Source organism: Budorcas taxicolor, chromosome 17 (assembly GCF_023091745.1).
Source record: "Budorcas taxicolor isolate Tak-1 chromosome 17, Takin1.1, whole genome shotgun sequence".
NCBI lineage: Eukaryota > Metazoa > Chordata > Mammalia > Artiodactyla > Bovidae > Budorcas > Budorcas taxicolor.
In genome coordinates this window covers 3,488,101-3,509,541 of record NC_068926.1, presented here as the reverse complement: position 1 = coordinate 3,509,541, position 21,441 = coordinate 3,488,101, and the positions used below count along the sequence as shown (strand labels likewise).

The 21,441-nt window shown below is 38.5% G+C and overlaps 1 protein-coding gene across 1 annotated transcript; it reads left to right on the top strand.

The window, feature by feature from the left end:
* The first annotated feature begins 11,896 nt into the window (after positions 1-11,896).
* Positions 11,897-19,199, top strand: FGB (fibrinogen beta chain). The gene is made up of 9 exons (XM_052654898.1): positions 11,897-11,998; positions 12,229-12,249; positions 14,749-14,940; positions 15,416-15,599; positions 16,537-16,764; positions 17,280-17,393; positions 17,755-17,880; positions 18,091-18,376; positions 18,968-19,199. Exons 1-9 carry the CDS (start codon positions 11,897-11,899, stop codon positions 19,197-19,199), a joined length of 1,485 nt encoding a protein of 494 aa, XP_052510858.1.
* Positions 19,200-21,441: the final 2,242 nt, after the last annotated feature.

Sequence of the window (21,441 nt, the reverse complement as noted above, 5' to 3'; positions counted from 1 at the left end):
CCTTCCGGAATTGCGCTTCCTGGCCCGGATGTGACGCAGGGCTCCGCGCAGGCGCACGAGGCGCTCGCAGGCCTTCCGGGCTGAAGCAACGGGCTCTTCTCCGGCCGCTTCTGGGGAGGAGCTTCTGGACGGCAAAGCGGAAGATGCTGGAGTCGCGTGAGGGCGCGTTTCACTTGCTCTTGCAGAAATCTTGAGCTAGTAACGTTTTCTGCTCACAGAAACGTTTTCTTACTCACAGCCTTAAATACATTGGTTTAGGGTTGTGGTTGCTTGCCCTTCGTTCTCTGGAATGGTAAAACGATTTCTTCAGACAAACCAACAGTTCTAGGGAACTTCCGGAGAGCGCGGGGAAGCTCTTACACGCTCTTGCCTTTGAGGGGGCGCCTCCGTGATATACGTGGCCAGATTGCGCTATTTCACTCAGTTTGGCTGAAAGCCTTTAGACGTCTTTGTATTCTTGGCGCCCAGAAACAATTCCACTTATGCTGTCCATTAAGCACTTGTTGGAACAGTTTCAATTTGAGAAATTTTGCAAAAGATTTTGGTTTTAATAGCATGTGGCAAAATCTCAAATTTATTTTCCATAGTTTTCTTTTTTTTAAGTCTCTCAGAATTCTTGGCCATTTCCTTTATTTTCCACTAATACAGGTTTTTAAAAATTTTAATCTCTCAAAACTCTTGGCATAACTCTTGTTTGCTAGTTGTCCAGTGATAAATGTGGCTTCAACGATGCCAGAGTACAGTTGGCCAAAGCTGGTAGAAAAAAAACACAACTGAAGACAAGGCATTTTTATGTATTAATATATACAGACTGGTGCCAAAAGATGGCCATTTTGTTTTATACCCAGGTAGACTGCAGTTTGCGATCGTTGTACCTATATTGCTAGGTAAGAAGAAAAATTGATGGAACTGGATATTTGCAAATTTGAATAGACTAACGTTTTACTGGCTCTCCTGTTCTTTAACCATAGTCACTTTCTGCAGATCTTGTCACCAGAGCACCCTGCTTTAACAGGGAGAAAAATCTATCAAAGTCTAGCAATGTGAGTTGTTCATCTCATTTAGAAATTAATTTTTAATTCATTATAAACGTTAAGATCATACATGTATTTGAAAATACAATCATCTCTGAGTTTGAGTGTAAGTTTGGCTTTAAGGGCATTTCCCTGGTGGGTCAGACGGTAAAAGAATCTGCCTGTGATGAAGGAGATTTGGGTCAATCCATGAGTCAGGAGGATCCCCTGGAGAAGGGAATGGCTACACACTCCAGTATTCTTGGCTGGAGAATTGCATGGACAGAAGAGTCTGGCCAGCTACATACAGTCCATGTGGTCGCAAAGAATAGGTAGTGAAGAGGAACTAAAAAGCCTCTTGATGAAAGTGAAAGAGGAGAGTGAAAAAGTTGGCTTAAAGCTCAACATTCAGAAAATGAAGATCATGGCATCCGGTCCCATTACTTCATGGGAAATAGATGGGGAAACAGTGTCAGACTTTATTTTTTTGGACTCCAAAATCACTGCAGATGGTGACTGCAGCCATGAAATTAAAAGACGCTTACTCCTTGGAAGAAAAGCTATGACCAACCTAGATAGCATATTCAAAAACAAAGACATTACTTTGCTGACTAAGGTCCGGCTAATCAAGGCTATGGTTCTCCTAGTGGTCATGTATGGATGTGAGAGTTTGACTGTGAAGAAGGCTGAGTGCTGAAGAATTGATGCTTTTGAACTGTGGTTTTGGAGAAGACTCTTGAGAGTCCCTTGGACTGCAAGGAGATCCAACCAGTCCATTCTGAAGGAGATCAGCCCTGGGATTTCTTTGGAAGGAATGGTGTTAAAGCTGAAACTCCAGTACTTTGGCCTCCTCATGCAAGGAGTTGACTCATTGGAAAAGACTCTGATGCTGGGAGGGATTGGGATCAGGAGAAGAAGGGGACGACAGAGGATGAGATGGCTGGATGGCATCACTGACTCGATGGACGTGAGTCTGAGTGAATTCCGGGAGTTGGTGATGGACAGGGAGGCCTGGCGTGCTGTGATTCATGGGGTCGCAGAGAGTCGGACATGACTGAGTGACTGAACTGAACTGAGCGACTAACACTTCACTTGGCCTAAAGAACTGACTTTCAATAACAGTGGTCACTAATAGCAGCCCTTGCAAGGAAATGCTGTAATATAAAATATATATTTGGAAAATAAATCAGTATAACTTACCTATAGATAGAAGTAATTATATAAAAGAAAATGATTTTACAGGGCAATAAAATTACAGAAAAGAAAACAAGATTCTAATATATCTATGGCAACATATTTGAAGAAGACATGGTACATATATACAATGGAATATTAGCCATAAGAAAGAACAAAATAATGCCATTTGGAGCAACATAGATAGACCTAGTGATTGCCTGGGTGAAGAGATTGTACCGAGTGATGTCAGATAGAGAAACACAAATATGTGCTGTCACTTATATGTGGAATCAAACAGATGGTACAAATGAACTTACCTACAAAATAGAAATAGAGTTACAGATGGAGAAAATAGACTTATGGTTACCAGGAAGTAAAATAGATAACTAAGAAGGACCTACTGTAGAGCACAGGGAACTCTACTCAATACTCTGTAACAGCCTATATGGGAAAAATAATCTAAAAAGAGTGGACATGTGTATAAATAACCGATTCACTTTGATGTACACCTGAAACTTACACAACGTTGTACTCCAATAAAAAAAACAGAACAAAAAAACCAACCCTGTCCTGGCTGATACCCAGAGCTGCCTTACTTGAGCAGTAGAGGTCAGTGCTGCTCTTCATAAATATAGAAGGATTGTTTGCAAAAGTGCACATGGTGAATACTTTATTAATGTATACTATTAAGTCTGTTTGGATGAAGCCTATAGTACAAATTTTAAGGAAAGTATCCCTTTATTAGTTGAGCTCTTTTTTTTTTTTAATTCACCAATATAGGAGATCCCTTTATTCTATATTAAAAGTCAGTAACTTGTATATATGCAGCTAAAACATATGGTGGGGGAAAGATCTCATTTATAGCAACAATAAATGAAAAAATATTCAAGACATGAGAAAAAAGGGCATAAAAAGATTTTAATTAATGAAAATATCTTATGAAGATTCAAATTTATAAATGTCTGTTATCATTGATCTAATCTTAGGCACATTTTACAGGAAATACTGTTAATTTTTGTTTATTTTTGGCTGCACTGTGTCTTCGTTGCTTTGCATGGGCTTGCTCTAGATGCGGTGTGTGGGGCAGCTCTTCAGTCCACTGGGTTCTCTCGGTGCAGAGCACAGGCTCTCAGGCATGCCGGCTTCAGTAGCTGCAGCACTCAGGCTCTAGGGCTCAGGCTCAGAAGTTATGGCCTGCAGGCTTAGTTGCTCTGTGCATGTGCAATCTTCCTGGATCAGGGATCAAAACTGTGTCCCCTGGATGGACAGGCAGATTCCTATTGACTGCACCCCCAGTGAAGTTTGAAAATACTATTAATTAATTCAAGACATTGTTATTAAATAATGAAAAAAAAATTTTTAATGTTATAAAATACTCCAGATAATTTTTTTTTCATTTTCTAGAGTTTTAGTGCTGATACTTTTATATATACTTAATATATAAAACTTTAAGTGATTTATTGAGTTGTTTGAAAACACATCTTCTCTTTTTAATGCACAATTTATGCTTTTCTTAAAAAAAAAAAAAGCCAGGTTGATTACAATCAGTTGATCTTAACTTTCCCTTTGAAATAGTTCAGCAGACCCCAGAAGCCATTTCAGCCTAACTTACTGAAAGATAATGGGGGGGGGGGGGGGGGGCGGTGTTACTATTTAAAAGGACATTCAGTTCTGTTCAGTTCAGTCGCTCAGTCGTGTCCAACTCTTTGTGACCCCATGAATCGCAGCACGCCAGGCCTCCCTGTCCAACACCAACTCCCGGAGTTTACGCAACTCATGTCCATTGAGTCAGTGATGCCTTCCAGCCATCTCAACCTCTGTCGTCCCCTTCTCCTCCTGCTCCCAATCCCTCCCAGCATCAGTCTTTTCCAATGAATCAACTCTTCGCATAAGGTGGCCAAAATATTGCAGCTTCAGCTTTAGCATCATTCCTTCCAAAGAACACCCAGGACTGATCTCCTTTAGGATGGACTGGTTGGATCTCCTTGCAGTCCAAGGGACTCTCAAGAGTCTTCTCCAACACCACAGTTCAAAAGCATCAATTCTTCAGCGCTCAGCTTTATTCACAGTCCATTTCTCACACCGATACATGACTACTGGAAAAACCATAGCCTTGACTAGATGGACCTTTGTTGGCAAAGTAATGTCTCTGCTCTTGAATATGCTATCTAGGTTGGTCATAACTTTCCTTCCAAGGAGTAAGCGTCTTTTAATTTCATGGCTGCAGTCACTATCTGCAGTGATTTTGGAGCCCAGAAAAATAAATTCTGACACTGTTTTCCACTGTTTCCCCATCTACTTCCCATGAAGTGATGGGACTGGATGCCATGATCTTCGTTTTCTGAATGTTGAGTTTTAAGCCAACTTTTTCACTCTCCTCTTTCACTTTCATCAAGAGGCTCTTTAGGTCCTCTTCACTTTCCTCCGTAAGGGTAGTATCATCTGCATATCTGAGGTTATTGATAGTTCTCCCAGCAATCTTGATTCCAGCCTGTGCTTCTTCCAGCCCAGTGTTTCTCATGATGTACTCTGCATAGAAGTTAAATAAGCAAGGTGACAATATACAGCCTTGACGTACTCCTTTTCCTATTTGGAACCAGTCTGTTGTTTCACGTCCAGTTCTAACTGTTGCTTCCTGTCCTGCATACAGGTTTCTCAAGAGGCAGGTCAGGTGGTCTGGTATTCCCATCTCTTTCAGAATTTTCCACAGTGTATTGTGATCCACACAGTCAAAGGCTTTGGCATAGTCAATAAAGCAGAAATAGATGTTTTTCTGGAACTCTTTTGCTTTTTCCATGATCCAGCGGATGTTGGCAATTTGATCTCTGATTCCTCAAAACCGGCTTGAACATCTGGAAGTTCACGGTTCATGTATTGCTGAAGCCTGGCTTGGAGAATTTTGAGCATTACTTTACTAGTGTGTAAGATGAGTACAATTGTGTAGTAGTTTGAGCATTCTTTGGCATTGCCTGGATTGGAGTGAAAACTGACCTTTTCTTGTCCTGTGGCCACTGCTGAATTTTCCACATATACTGGCATATTGAGTGCAGCTCTTTCACATCATCATCTTTCAGGATTTAAAATAGCTCAGCTGGAATTCCATCACCTCCATTAGCTTTGTCTGTAGTGATGCTTTCTAAGGCCCACTTGACTTCACATTCCAGGATGTCCAGCTCTAGGTGACTGATCACACCATCATGATTATCTGGGTCATGAAAATCTTTTTTGTACAGTTCTGTATATTCTTGCCACCTCTTCATAATATCTTCTGCTTCTGTTAGATCCATACCATTTCTGTCCTTTATTGAGCCCATCTTTGCATGAAATGTTCTCTTGGTATCTCTAATTTTCTTGAAGAGATCTCTAATCTTTCCCATTCTGTTGTTTTCCTCTATTTCTTTGGTCACTGAGGAAGCCTTCTCATAGATTGGCAGAAGAGTAAAATGATTAAGTTTAGAAGTTTTGATGGCTTCTGCTGCTGATGTTGGTAGACTTTCTCTGTAGAATGCTGCCATGAATATACATTTAGCCAATCAACCTGATTATTTTCTTAGCTTATTTCCTTCACAAACATAAATTTGGGGAAGAAAAGATGATAGGGCTGGCTTGGGTAAGGGATCTACCCCTCCTCAGTCACCTGTGGCTAGAAGGTCAAGGTATCACAATACTAACAGGACCACAGGAGCTGCACTCCTACATTTTAGGGGTCATTCCAAGAGAAGGGAGTGGCATTCCAAATTCCAAAATGGTTGTCACAACATTGTGGTTTTGAGTCTAATGGGACGGAAGTAAAACAGCATCTCTGTCTTTTCTCCAGCTCCTGTGATTGGCATTGTGTTGAAGGGAAAAAATGTCCTATTTGTCTCCTTATTGCCATGGTCTATATCAGCTTCCTTTGTTTTTTGTTGCTGTTGTTCAGTCACTAAGTCATGTCTGACTCTTTGAATATCGATAGACATCTCCTCTGTCCATGGGATTCTCCAGACAAGAATTCTGGAGTGGGTGGCCATTCCTTATTCCAGGGGAACTTCCTAACGCAGGGATCAAACCTGTGTCTCCTAAACTGTGGGCAGATTCTTTACTGCCTGAGCCACCAGGGAAGCCTATCAGCTTCCTTAAGAAAAGCAAATGGGCATTGACCAAATCAGTAGAAGAGACTCTCCACAGGAGACAGAGCCGTCTTACCCTTCTTCCCTGCGATGTGCTTTCCCATTGCTAACCAATCATGTCTGTCACTGCCATCCTGGTCTCAGGCTTGCCCATCAAGTCTTCAGTATTAATTTCTCCTTGGCTGCTGCTAAGCCACTTCAGTCGTGTCCGACTCTGTGCGACCCCATAGACGGCAGCCCACCAGGCTCCCCCGTCCCTGGTATTCTCCAGGCAAGAACACTGGAGTGGGTTGCCATTTCCTTCTCCAAAGCATGAAAGTGAAAGTGAAGTCGCTCAGTCGTGTCCGACCCTCAGCGACCCCAAGGACTGCAGCCTTCCAGGCTCCTCCATCCATGGGATTTTCCAGGCAAGAGTACTGGAGTGGGGTGCCACTGCCTTCTCCATCCCCTTGGCTAGTGGTTCTCAAACCATGGTTCATGGCAAGAAAACAAACAAAAAGACCATACAGAGACTAACAATGATTTAATATTGTTCTCAAAGCCTGTCTCTGTTCAAGCAAAGTTCAGTTCAGTTCAGTTCAGTTCAGTCACTCAGTCGTGTCCAACTCTTTGTGACTCCATGAATTGCAGCATGCCAGGCCTCCCTATCCATCACTAGCTCCCAGAGTTCACTCAGATTCACATCCATCGAGTCAGTGATGCCATCCAGCCATCTCATCCTCTGTCGTCCCCTTCTCCTCCTGCCCCCAATCCCTCCCAGCATCACAGTCTTTTCCAATGAGTCGACTCTTCGCATGAGGTGGCCAAAGTACTGGAGCTTCAGCTTTAGCATCATTCCTTCCAAAGAACACCCAGGACTGATCTCCTTTAGGATGGACTGGTTGGATCTCCTTGCAGTCCAAGGGACTCTCAAGAGTCTTCTCCAACACCACAGTTCAAAAGCATCAATTCTTCAGCGCTCAGCTTTATTCACAGTCCATTTCTCACACCGATACATGACTACTGGAAAAACCATAGCCTTGACTAGATGGACCTTTGTTGGCAAAGTAATGTCTCTGCTCTTGAATATGCTATCTAGGTTGGTCATAACTTTCCTTCCAAGGAGTAAGCGTCTTTTAATTTCATGGCTGCAGTCACCATCTGCAGTGATTTTGGAGCCCAGAAAAATAAATTCTGACACTGTTTCCACTGTTTCCCCATCTACTTCCCATGAAGTGATGGGACTGGATGCCATGATCTTCGTTTTCTGAATGTTGAGTTTTAAGCCAACTTTTTCACTCTCCTCTTTCACTCTCATCAAGAGGCTCTTTAGATCCTCTTCATTTTCCTCCATAAGGGTGGTGTCATCTGCAAATCTGAGGTTATTGATATTTCTCCCGGCAATCTTGATTCCAGCTTGTGCTTCCTCCAGCCCAGTGTTTCTCATGATGTACTCTGCATAGAAGTTAAATAAGCAGGGTGACAATATACAGCCTTGACGTACTCCTTTTCCTATTTGGAACCAGTCTGTTGTTCCATGTCCAGTTCTAACTGTTGCTTCCTGACCTGCATACAGGTTTCTCAAGAGGCAGGTCAGGTGGTCTTGGTATTCCCATCTCTTTCAGAATTTTCCACAGTGTATTGTGATCCACACAGTCAAAGGCTTTGGCATAGTCAATAAAAGCAGAAATAGATGTTTTTTCTGGAACTCTTGCTTTTTTGACAATCCAGCGGATGTTGGCAATTTGATCTCTGATTCCTCTGCCTTTTCTAAAACCAGCTTGAACATCTGGAAGTTCATGGTTCATATATTGCTGAAGCCTGGCTTGGAGAATAGTTTAAACAAAGATAATCAGTATTTAATTTTGTTCATTCAATTGTTCACTCATTCTATGTTCACAAACTAGTTCAATGTATATTATTATTTGTCAAAACCTTCATGTGAAGAGTTGACTCTTTGGAAACGACCCTGATGCTCGGAGGGATTGGGGCCCAGAGGAGAAGGGGACGACAGAGGATGAGATGGCTGGAAGGTATCACCGACTTGATGGACATGAGTTTGCATAAACTCCAGGAGTTGGTGATGGACAGGGAGGCCTGGCATGCCATGATTCATGGGTTTGCAAAGAGTCGGACACAACTGAGTGACTGAACTGAACTGATTATGTGCCAGGTGTCTGATATAACTATATAGTAACTCAAACCACAAGTTTCAAGTCCAAAAGCCTTTTGAAGTCATTTTTCCCTGGGAAGAAGGTTTGGGTCTGTAAGTTACTGTTCCCAAAGCTCCACATTTCCCCTGCTTTGGCACAAGGTTTCAGGTTCAGCACATATAAGCAGTTTTTTTTTTATTTTTGTCTACCCCTTGAAACACAAGGACTTCCCTAGTGGTTCAGACGGTGAAGTGTCTGTCTACAATGCGGGAGACATGGGTTCGATCCCTGGGTCAGGAAGATCCACTGGAGAAGGAAACGGCAATCCACTCCAGTACCATTGCCTGGAAAATCCCATGGACAGAGGAGCCTGGTAGGCTACAGTCCATGAGAGTCGGACACGATTGAGCGACTTTCCTTTCCTTTCTAAATACAAAGCTTCATGAGGACAGGGTGCTTGTCCATTTTGGTAACCAAAGTATCCTTGGCCTCTAGCACAAGGTAGGTGCTCTATAAACATTTGATGTACACAGATTGCCTTGTGTGCTATTACTGAGCCTGACTTGAATTGTAAAAGTATCAAGGACAAATTCATTGACTATCGGTGCCGGCAAGTCCACCCTTCTTGCCAGAGAGCTGCTGGGCAGGATGGATTATTTCTGTTTTCTCTGTCACTGATTTACTGCCCTTGACTTACATAAGGGGATCAGCTACTACAAAGAACCCTGCACTATTGATCTAAAAGTATAACTGCACAAATAGTACTCCCTTCCTCCTCCACCAATGGCATCAACGTTTTTTTTTTTTTAAAGAAGTATTTTAGTAAGCAGAATCTCTGCAAATGTATTTCTTCTCATTGAAACTATAGTAATTTACTCTGTAATGTTACACACTTTAAAGTGTTAGTATAGCTGTATAAAACTCTATGAAAACTCTAGCAATAACTAGGCTTAAACTCATAGTTATTACCACTCCATCAGTCATGCCTCTCACACAGATAGGAATATCCGACCCACACTCGCATATTACAGTGAAAATGTAAGAGAAAATAAAGGGTAAGGATGGGAGTCTGAGATACTATAGTCTCAAGAAAAAATGGCTAGCCAATTCAACAACAGCAAACCTGGGCCATTTCTTTACCATGTTTGCATTTTGTTGGGCAATATCTTGTAATGGGCACAGAGTGTGAACTGTCTGATTAGACAGACATGGGTCAAATCCTGGTACCAGTACACCTTGAGTTCTTTACTTAACCTCTGAGCCTCAGTTTCATCATTTTTAGAACTTAAAGTAAAAAAGTGATTATTAGAACTTGGCATTTGAGGCCTGTTTCAATGAAAAGATAGTTCACTCATTCATTCTATGATTTTTTTAATCAAATGCCTACTATGTCTTTCTTATTCACCAGTGTATCCTCATTTTCTATTACACTGCTTGTCACATAGAAAGCCCTTAAGAGCTATTTGTGGAATGAATGCTCAGTCTCAGTCTTATGGAATGTAAATTTTAGTAGCTTCCTTCAATTTTAGTAGCTTCCTTCACTTTCCTGGTGATGATGGTGAGAATGCCTGTCAGAACAGAACAGAAAAGTGAGACTGTAAACGAATTTTCACTTTAATGCTGTATAAGATACTGTGATATAATAGAAGGAATTTTAAAAATTAACAGACCTCTGGAAATTAAATAATTGTTCTACTGCTAGTTGATGTAATGTCAGTGTTTGAAAATGAAGTAATAATGTGATAATGTTACCTCAAAAAAAAATTTTTAGTTTTCTTAACATAGTGAGTTGTTTTAAATCAGTAAAAGTCTGACATCATTAAAACCCTGTCCAGATGGTTAAAATGGTCTTTTTGTCAGTTATATTTTGAAGGAAAGTATTATTGCATCTTATTCTAATTAACATGCAGATACATACATCTGATTTCCTCAGAGTGTGTATTCTTCTAAGAATGTCTCTCAGTCATGTACAACTCTTTGTGACCCTATGGACTGCAGCACACCAGGCTCCTCTGTCCATGGGGATTCTCCAAGCAAGAATACTGGAGTGAGTTGCCATGCCCTTCTCATGCCAGGGGATCTTCCCAACACAGGGCTCGAACCCAGGTCCCTGGTATTGAAGGTAGATTCTTTACCATCTGAGCCACCAGGGAAACCCAATGAATGAGATGTAAATTTGGAATAATTCAGTCAACTGTTTTTCTTATTTTAAACTTAATACTTTGATTCTATAAATCTGAGTTTAAAAGATTTAGGAATGCAACTTAAGCTATCCAGAGAAGAAAGAAATTTAGTGTGTCTCATTCCATTATCAGCAGTCCATTTCCAAGCATTATTTAAAACATACTCTTCAGATCCAAACCTGGGTCTCTTTAATAAAATCACTTAAAATTGAATGACAAAGGTTTCACTTTCCATACCAAAAAGTCCAGAAAATGCTGTAAAGCAGCACATTTGCTAGGATTTATGCTGTTGGCTTTGGTTTTCCTATTGATTCTTGTAAGACTGCAAAAAAATGAAAAGATAAGAGAGATGCATTTGTTAGCGTATAGGAAATCATGAAAGGAAATGGGACACATTTAGTGTCTGAACTTACATTTAAAATAGGTAAATGAAGGCTTCCCTGATAGATCGGACACGACTGAGAGACTTTCACTTTCTTTTCACTTTAAATGAAGGCTTCACTAATGTTAAAATAATTGTTTTAAAGATAATATAAAAATAAATTTTAAATATCTATCCAGTCACCATAATAATGATTTTCATTTAGGAATCTGTAATCTACTAATCATTTTAATACAGTTTACAATTATTTGAAAGTTTTAATATATCAATAAAGAACAAAATATGAAAACTGGTTAGAGCAAAAAACAACTACATTTTCTTTTTGATGTTTGTCTATCGTAGCATAAGGCATGAATATTAATTTTGCTATTCTGGTTGATGTCTGAAAGATAAGATGAACATACGGTACTGTAATTCTTGAGTTTAGTGGCCTTTTCAAAAACTAAATTACAGGATTACCTCCAAACAACGTTTATGGTAAGCATTTAGTGAATTCACAGTGTTAGTGGGTGCTTGTAAGTAGGTCCAATATTTTGTGCTCAGATTAAAAGTATTTTTTTCTTCACACTTTCTTTGGGAGCCTGTGTAGAATCCACGTTATTTCACAGGAAATGTAATACACAGTTCTTTTAGGAATTTCCCTATTTCCCATCATGTTGTCCAATTAAATGAACTAAGGAACTTTGGTATTACTAAAACTTGGCCAACAGAGAACAATTGTATGACAAGTAAATAAGTCTTGCTGGGAAGATGTTGCTTAAGGGATAAAATGGCTCAGTCAACAAGTAAACCAAAAAATTAAATGTTAACTAAGGAAGGTAACCACTTGAAAAGGGATAGCTAACACAGGATTCAGGTATATATAGGATTGAAGATCTCTCAGTTAAGTCCAAAGCAAAGGATGATTTCTTGGAACTTCCAAAAATTTAAAACCATGAAACATCTATTACTGCTACTTTTGTGTGCTTTTATAGTTCAGGCCGGATATCTTGACTATGATGAGGTGACTTTTACATATTATTATATTCTTACTAATACTATTAATATAAAATATAACCAAATCATAATCTTACCTGAATATTTATTTTAACGAAATTAGCATTGATTTTAGTCATGAAATTGAATTGTTAATTTCTAGGACCTATTTTAGTTAAAGAATGTTGTATAGTATTTCTTACATAAAAACAAAATAATAATTTCTCATTTTCTGGTTTATCATCTTTATTTTCCCAGGTAGACGATAACAGAGCTAAGGTAAGATATGCTTTTCTTGATTGTTGTTGTCCTGAGTAGTATGATTTTCATTTAGTTGAAAACTTGAAAATTTCACAGACTATAAAATAAAAGAGCAGTATTTTAAAAGAAAAAAGCTGTAATTGCTGGGTAGCTCTTTGGTGAAGGAAGGTAATATATAGCTCCTGAAGTTACTGGCTATTGGTAAATGAAAATTGTGAACTAAATCTGAAAGTAAAATAGATCACATTCTGTGATATAAGATTAAAAATTGTTTTTTTATTGAAAAATTTATATATTGTTATTGTTAATGGTTATGAAATATAGCACTCCATTTAGTTTATTCATTCATAGAACAGTTTTGCCTTAAGTATCACTCCTACTGGCTTGGAGATGTCAAAATACAAAAATACATTTAGAAAAATGACACTTTTAAGAATTTAAATTTTATTATCAGATGACTCCTAATCTAATTACTTGTATATAACATAGTATCTGCCACACTAGAAATAAAAGTACACAGTGAATGAAGTAATTAAATGAAATGATTCATTTTGGATCATTTGTTGAATTTAAATGGAACCTAATATATAGCTCCTGAAATAATATATAGCTCCTTTTAATTATCAAAGTATACATATAAAAAGATAGTTATATGGTTAATTGAGTTAGGTAAGAAAAATGTGAAGAATGTGTAAGAATCAACTTTTATGAAGCAGTAGGCTAAGCACTTTTACATTCCTTCTCGCTGACTAATCTACAGAGATAGTTTACTTTTTTATCCTTCCAACTGGATTTTCTAGTTTTAGTTATTTCAATAAGTGGTCTTCATAAACCTAAATATCCATATAATTTCTTTTAAACAGTTTTCATTTCCTTTTCTCTAGTAAAGCTAGATCACCATTGCTACCTTTCTAATGATACTCTAAAAGAAAGTATTTTTCTTCTGTTATAATTTTATTTGTAATAAACAGATGAAACACATTTCATAAAATTTCTGTTAGAACAGACCATCGTTGACTGCGACCATATCTTCAAAATATATATTTCCTACAAATCTTCATACATTATTATTTTTATTGCAATTACACATAACATACTGTAGTTTAATTTCAGAAGTTAAGCAGGGGAATCTGGAACCAATCTGCCCAGGTTTAAAGCCTAGCACTCTCCTACTAAATGTATTGTCTCTTACTGAATAAATGATAGTAAAATTCCAAATACAGTCATTCAGTGACCTCTAGACCCACAAGATAGCTAGAGAGCTTAGTCTCTGGTACAAATGTAGTCCTTTGTTAATTTTTAATTAAACCCTGAAAATGAAAGGTGTGGTGGCGGTGGTGGTGGTTTAGTTGTTAAGTCGTGTCCGACTCTGCAACCCCATGGACTGTATAGCCTGCCAGGCTCCTCTGTCCATGGAATTCTCCAGGCTAGAATACTGGAGTGGGTTGCCATTTCCTTCTATACCTGAAAGGTGTAATTACTGACAAAGACCATATGATGATAATAAAGTTAATCCAGGCCAGCACTTTTGCATTGTATTGCATATTTTCCACTTCACCATCTTTTAATGTTATATTTTTAATTTGCAAATAATTTAATTGCAATGCACATAAACTAAGAATTATTTAAATGAAATAATTATTTTAAATGAGAAATCATATGTGATAAAGCAATCATGTAAGAAATTTCATGAGAATGATTTGACAATTTTGTTAATAGAAGACAAGATTGGAGTTAATAGTGGAAAAGCCATTTATACTGTAGTATCTGTTACTGTTATGTGTGATTGCAATAAAGATAATAATGAGAAATTAATATGTGCCAGGCACTCTTCTAAGGGTATCACATGCAATAAGTCATTTAATACTTAAAATCATCTTATGTAGCAGATACTATGACTACCTTTGTTTAAGAGATGAAGTAATTCACCCTCAGTCTTTAGAACTAGAAAGTGGTGTGGGTCAGGACTTGAAACCAAGTAGTCTGGCTCCAGAATACCTTATTCCTTTACAAACGTGTTAGAGCCAATTGGTGTCTTATTACAAATACATTTGTTTTTAATACATCTATATTGCCACTTAAGTATTATTAACTAAGAGCTAGTGAAATAATCAATTCATAAAAATTAAAAGTAATAAATAATTACTGGAATTTAGTAATCCAAGTGGCTTGAGAACGTTTATTCCTCCTGACAGTATAGATTTCATAGTATTTTGTGTGTTCTAATGTATAGATTTCAGGAATCTGAGTTCATTGCTATTCATTATCTGATGCAACTTTTTTTTAAGGACTCTTTTTAAAACTCCTCCAGGTACAATAGCTCTTTGCACTGTTTTTCTTTCTGCTCTTATTAAAGAGACCTGGGGAACCTATTGATTTACCAACAATAGCTAGTCAGTTGATGGTCCTTAAAAAATCATCATTTAGTAACCTAAGTTATAAAATGAGACTGTTGGGATACTACATCTCAAGTTTTCTGCAACACTCTTCGTTTTATTTCTGCCTGGCCCCCTGAAGTTACCTTTGGATGCCCGCGGTCATCGGCCCTATGACAAGAGAAGGGAAGAGGCCCCCAGCCTGAGACCTGTGCCCCCTCCCATCAGCGGAGGTGGCTATCGGCCTCGTCCCGTCACAGAAACTGCGCGCCAGAAGAAAGTGGAGAGAAAGCCCCCTGATGCTGATGGCTGCCTGCACGCGGACCCGGACCTGGTGGGTGCACACATGGCTCTGTCCGCCATGGGCCTCCCATGTGGAGAAAGCCACATTCATGTGTCTTCCTGATCAGCACTGACCCACGTTACCATTACTGTCATTTTGCTTGCTTCTTTTGGATGTAAATACAGAACATAAACTTACTGGGCTTTGGACTAAGGGTGCTTTTCTAGTTTCCTTTGGTCTGCAACCAAGATTACAAAGCAGGACACAGGATGTTGCCTCTCCTTTGTACTTGCCACTTTGTTCAGGTGGTAATACTTTCATACCTAATTACCTTTGTTCTATGGTAAGGATTATTTTTAATCTTCAGAGAATTATAATGGTGAGTCTAGAACTTCTGGTCTTATATAAAGAAAATCAAATTGCAAGTTTTTATATTGGTGAAAGTTATCATTGAATTTTCACTATGTGCTTGTTTTGCAAATACCTCAATCCTACATCTTATGTTGGCTATTTTCTTTGTATATAGGGTGTGTTGTGTCCTACAGGATGTCAGTTGCAAGATACTTTGGTAAAACAGGAAAGACCAATCCGAAAGAGTGTAGAAGATTTACGTAATAATGTGGAGTCTGTTTCCCAGACCTCTTCTTCCACCTTTGAATATATAACTCAGCTAAAAAACATATGGAAACAAAGGCAGAATCAAGTAAAAGGTAGATATCCTTGTGGTTTCTGTTTGATTCTATTACAAAATTGAAACTGTCAGAGTGCTATGGGGAATGCACAGTTCTGAGGAGATCCAGGTCTCTAGATGAGCCTGGGTAGTTCAGTATGAGCCTGATTACCCCAAGGTCCTCACTTAGGCATCTTCGCCTGCAGCTTGTTATGTAAGCACTATTCAACTCTAACTCCCAGTCTGGCATCAGCAAGGATGATTTTCTGTGAACATTTTTACTGTGAGTCCTTATTTTTATTCAATAAGAAACTTATGACTCTGAAGATAATATATTCACAGAGTGAAAATTTAGCATTTATAGATTTAACCTTTGACATTTTAAATGTATGTGTCTATGATATCTTCAGTTGAATTGCAAATAATGATCCCATCGTTTGAAATTTGAGATCTGAATTTTGAGTGCTGTTGGCCTGGTGGTTAGGAATCAGCTAGTGACTGAACCAGGCATAGGTGTCTCAGGGAATAGCCTACCCAAATCTGGACATTTTTTCAAAGAATCATGGCATTTCTCTTAAATATTTCTTTTGTATTTCTGCTGCAGTTATGTGCGATGGATAAGTAAATTAAGTGTATCTACTCTATAAGATGTTGAACTTCTGAGCTAGAAGGCCTAAGTACTGCTTTCTCCTCTTTTCCTTATCAAAGAAATAAATAAACAACTTGTTGAATATATCATTAGGCTTAATTTTTACCTTAATCTAAAGTAAATTACTAGTGTAGTGACTAGACTATATGTTAATTTATGTATGCCATGGACCAAATAATTTTCCCTAAGTGCAACTACATATCATGACTGCCCAATGCCCGAGGCTAGTTTATTCTCAAAATCAAAATCATGATTGTATAGTTGAATACATTTAGTTTTTTTGTCAAGAGAAAACGCTAAACATTCCTACACAATTTCATTTTTCCAGATAATGAAAATGTAGTAAACGAGTACTCCTCACATCTGGAAAAGCACCAGTTATATATACATGAGACTGTGAACAGTAATATCCCAACTAAGCTTCGTGTGCTCCGTTCAATTCTGGAAGATTTGAGAAGCAAAATACAAAAATTAGAATCGGATGTCTCAACTCAGATGGAATACTGCCGCACCCCATGTACTGTGACTTGCAATATTCCTGTGGTGTCTGGCAAAGGTAACTAGTTAAAACATATTTCTAGAAGGTTACGAAAGAATTCACACTCTCTGAAAATAAGAGAACTAAAACGAGTTCAGTGGATTTTCCCCAAAAGATCCTAAGTACATCCCAGCACATCATGAAGATATCCCCAGTATACCTAATGCACTTGCCAGCTTTTGAAGAGTAGGAAGCAGCGTGATGATGCTGGTAGCACAATGGGTGTAATGTACATACTTGCTTGAATAGATGGGAACCATGGATAGATGTAGGGATTTCTCCATCACATGTGTTCTGGGAGTTTATCAGGACACAAAAGGTGAAGAAGGGCTTTCTCACTCTCTTGGAAGATTGGATTCCTTGAAACCGAGTGTGATTTTTAGTAAGAGGAAGCTTCAGTTTCTGTAACATTTATCCTCAAATGTCTAAAATAAAACATTCTTTAGTAATCAGTTATCTTACAAACTTGGTGACTAAATGCAAAGTAATGATGTTGTAGTCCCTAAATATAATTTGTTCTCTTACGGTTGCAGAATGTGAGGAAATCATCAGGAATGGAGGTGAAACATCTGAAATGTACCTCATTCAGCCTGAGGATTCTAGCAAACCATATAGAGTATACTGTGATATGAAAACAGAAAAAGGAGGTACGTGTTTGATAGCTTTTGACTATTATGCTGAAATTATTTTGATACCATAAAATACCAGGAAATAAAACCTAGCTTTAACAAAACTAACAATGAGCCATTTGATTTGGAATTCAATCTGATATTTTAGAAGTTATAAAATATTTCTGATTCACAGTTTTGGGTAAAAGATAAAGCACTTGCAGTTTCAAAAGATTTTGCACGTTTTCCTTTCACATTTATTTCCTTGTTATGTCTATTTAAGGGCACTAAATATCAGTGGGCATAAATTAAATGGGCAAGGAAAGCAGACATTGCCCCCCAAAGGCACATTATTTGTTATTGGTTAATATGTGTTATTTTTTTTTTCTTTCAACCAAAGGATGGACAGTAATTCAGAACCGTCAAGATGGTAGTGTTGACTTTGGCAGGAAATGGGATCCATATAAACAAGGATTTGGAAATATTGCAACCAATGCAGAAGGGAAAAAATACTGTGGTATACCAGGTAACAACTGGGAGTACAAAATAAGATCATTCTTTATTTAGATTTTTTTCCATTTAAAAACTATAGTGTTGGTAGTTTGCTTTCAGGAGTTTTAGGAGGTTAAGAAGAATTTAAAAAAGGAGCATAAAAGCTAATGATAAGAGGGGAAAGGCAGTTTTTTGCTTTCAAAGTTTTTATTTTTGGTGAGATTTTATTTTCTTTTTCCTTTAGGTGAGTATTGGCTTGGAAATGACAAAATTAGCCAGCTTACCAATATGGGACCCACAAAGCTTTTGATTGAAATGGAGGACTGGAAAGGCGATAAGGTGATGGCAATCTACGAAGGATTTACTGTACAGAATGAGGCCAACAAATATCAGCTCTCAGTGAGCAAATACAAAGGAACAGCTGGCAATGCCCTCATAGAAGGGGCTTCTCAACTGGTTGGAGAAAACCGGACCATGACCATCCACAACAGCATGTTCTTCAGCACGTACGACAGAGACAACGACGGCTGGTATGTGCTGCTGCTTCTCTCCTGCTTTCAGTGCCCCGGCTCATGTTGCTGCCTGCAGTCATTGATGACAGCAAACATGATTAGTGACTCTTGTTTCTTGGGTAGTTCCTGTGTGCCAGCACTGTACTAAGCTCTCTCTGAAACACTTCAGCTATAAGGTTGCCACTGCTGTCCTCATTTCACACATGAAGAGTAGCAAGATTAAGTAATTTACCCAACATTACATAACCATAAAAGCTAAAACTGTAATTTGAGCCCAGTTACTTTCTAAGTAGTGAGTACTTAGATTTCTGTATGTCTATCAAGGACTGTGTCTTTTGAAACCTCCATTTTGTTTTCTAAGAATCTGTAACACTAAGAGATCTGAAAGCTATCATTTCAGGATAACATAACGAATAGTGAATTTGCCACATGGGCCCAATTATCTCCCTTTCTCACTATAGGGCACAGAAAGCCCTTGGTGCATTATTGTGACTTTTCATATAGAATCAGAGGGAAGGAATATTGCACCCAGCACTCCTCTGTGGGCTTTGCAAAGAATTAACTTGAAAGCACGCCAGTTGTAATAACTCCAAACAAATTTCCTTTCAGGAAAACTACAGATCCCACAAAGCAGTGTTCTAAAGAGGATGGTGGTGGATGGTGGTATAACCGATGTCACGCAGCCAATCCCAATGGCAGATACTACTGGGGTGGAGCGTACACCTGGGACATGGCAAAGCACGGCACAGACGATGGAGTGGTGTGGATGAACTGGCAGGGCTCCTGGTACTCGATGAAGAAGATGTCCATGAAGATCAGGCCTTACTTCCCAGAGCAATAGTACCCCCCACACAGAATATTATTCTTCCACATGTAATAACCTTTTTGTATATCATGTTATCAGAATTTTTTTTTCATACCTTATATCTCTCTAAAGCTATCAAAATGTCATTGGTGTGAGTTTTCAGAAAAAGTTTTAAGGACAAATGACATTAAAAACAGCACATGGTTTTCTTTCATATTTGTCATTTCCATTGTATACAAAGAAGTAACTAAAAGGATAATTGTGGACAGTCAGTGTTCATAATTTCCATTCCAGTGGATTGTGAGAAATTTCAAATTAGGAAGAGAAATTGAGGTGAAGTAAAATCATGTGTTTAAAATTCACTTTGAACCTCTATTTATGTAAGATCTATCACAGAAAACTCAAAAAGATTTATTCATTAAACCAGTTTATGTTACAATAAATTAATGTTGTCTTATTTGTAATCCACATGGTCACTGAGTTAGGCTTTGAACCTGTGAGCAAAGAGAAGCATTCACAACCTCAAGCAGCTAATGAGCTGACAGTGGCACCCTGAAGGTTCAGCGTCTCACTCTGCTTCACGAAAAGTCACTGCTCTGCAGGGAGGTAGACTTGCGGATCAGAGAGACCAAGAGCACAGTCACAGTCAAGTCTTCTCCATTTGTTTTTTGAGGGAAAGAGTGAGGTAACAAGTAGAATTTGCCCCTGGAAATTTGGCCTACTGGCCTCAGTTGGGTTTTTGTTTTACACATGGTCACAGCGAACTAAGACAGTAGTGGATTTCTCTTCTTTCCACTTCTTGGGAAATGAGTATGTCAACTCAAATTTTCTTTCCCTTTGTATTCTCCATCTGCCCTGGGACAACCCTCTGACCCTCTGGCTTCCTTCCCTCTTGCAGTGTCACTGCCACTGATTTTCATGGAAGCATTGATCTGAAGCCCATCTTTTTCATCTCTGCATCTAAGCAAATGTTCATTTCTATCATGGCAATGCCATCACTCTCTTAACTCCTCATCATAGCCAACCTTACCTTTTATCCAGGTTCCCTGCCATAAGTTCTGTCCCATACCTACCTATATTTAAGATGTTACTGTTATAATAAATTAATATAACAGTATATTAAGTGTGCTAAAAATAGAAAATTGTGCTAAACATAGAAAATTCTGACCAAGTTACTTTCCTACTTAATGTTAGCTTGTTGTTATATAAATGTTAAAATCCAGGCTTCTTAGCTGGGAGTGAAAATGGTTTGTTACTTGGTCTCAGCACTGTCTTCTGCCCCTGCCCCCTTTCACCATACATCGACATTCTTGTCACAGTGAATTTTTCACCATGCCAGGAAAGGGCAAGCCCCTTTATATTATGCTCCTGTTGTCAACAGTATCTTTCCTCCAATACCATCTGACAAATTGCTGTTCATTTTCAAGGCTTACTTTAAATGTCATTTGTTAGGGCTACATATCTTTCTCCTTTGCCAATAATGAGCTCTTATTAATCTTTGAGATTTTAATAAATTTATAAATATATAATATATAAATTTATATATATTAAAATATATAAATCTTATATTATTAAGACCTTATTGTTCAGTTGTTAAGTCACATCTGACTCTGTGTGACCCAATGGACTGCAGCTCACCGGGCTTCCCTGTCCTTCACTGTCTCCCAGAGTTTGCTCAAACTCATATCCATTGAGTTGGTGATGCCATCCAACCATCTCACCCTCTGTTGTTCCCTTCTCATCCTGCCCTCAGTGTTTCCCAACATCAGGGTCTTTTCCAATGAGTCAGAGCTTCAAATCAGGTGGCCAAAATATTGTAGCTTCCCCTTAACCATCAGTCCTTTCAATGAATATTTGGGGCTGATTTCCTTTAGGATTTTCTTTAAGATCTTGGATAGACCTTTTATAATGTAGAACACATTTTCCAAAAAAAGGTACACATAGAAACTCAATATGCAAAATACTTGAAAGTAGACCTTTTTAAGCAAGACCGAGTATAGCAAAAGCCCACGGAATAAAGGTTGGGGAGGTACAATATCCCTCAGACCTTTGTTCAATCCCCTTATGTACTCAGGACTGAGTGAATTCCTAGAGTTTAAAGTAAAGCCACAGATTAAAACCCACTAAAGGAGATACTCCTATGATCAATTCTTAGTTAATGTACTTGTACATGGAGATCACACCTAGGTAATACGTAATATTTATCTAGAAAGAAATAAGCATTCTTATGCGAAGAGTTGACTCATTGAAAAAGACCCTGATGCTGGGAGGGATTAGG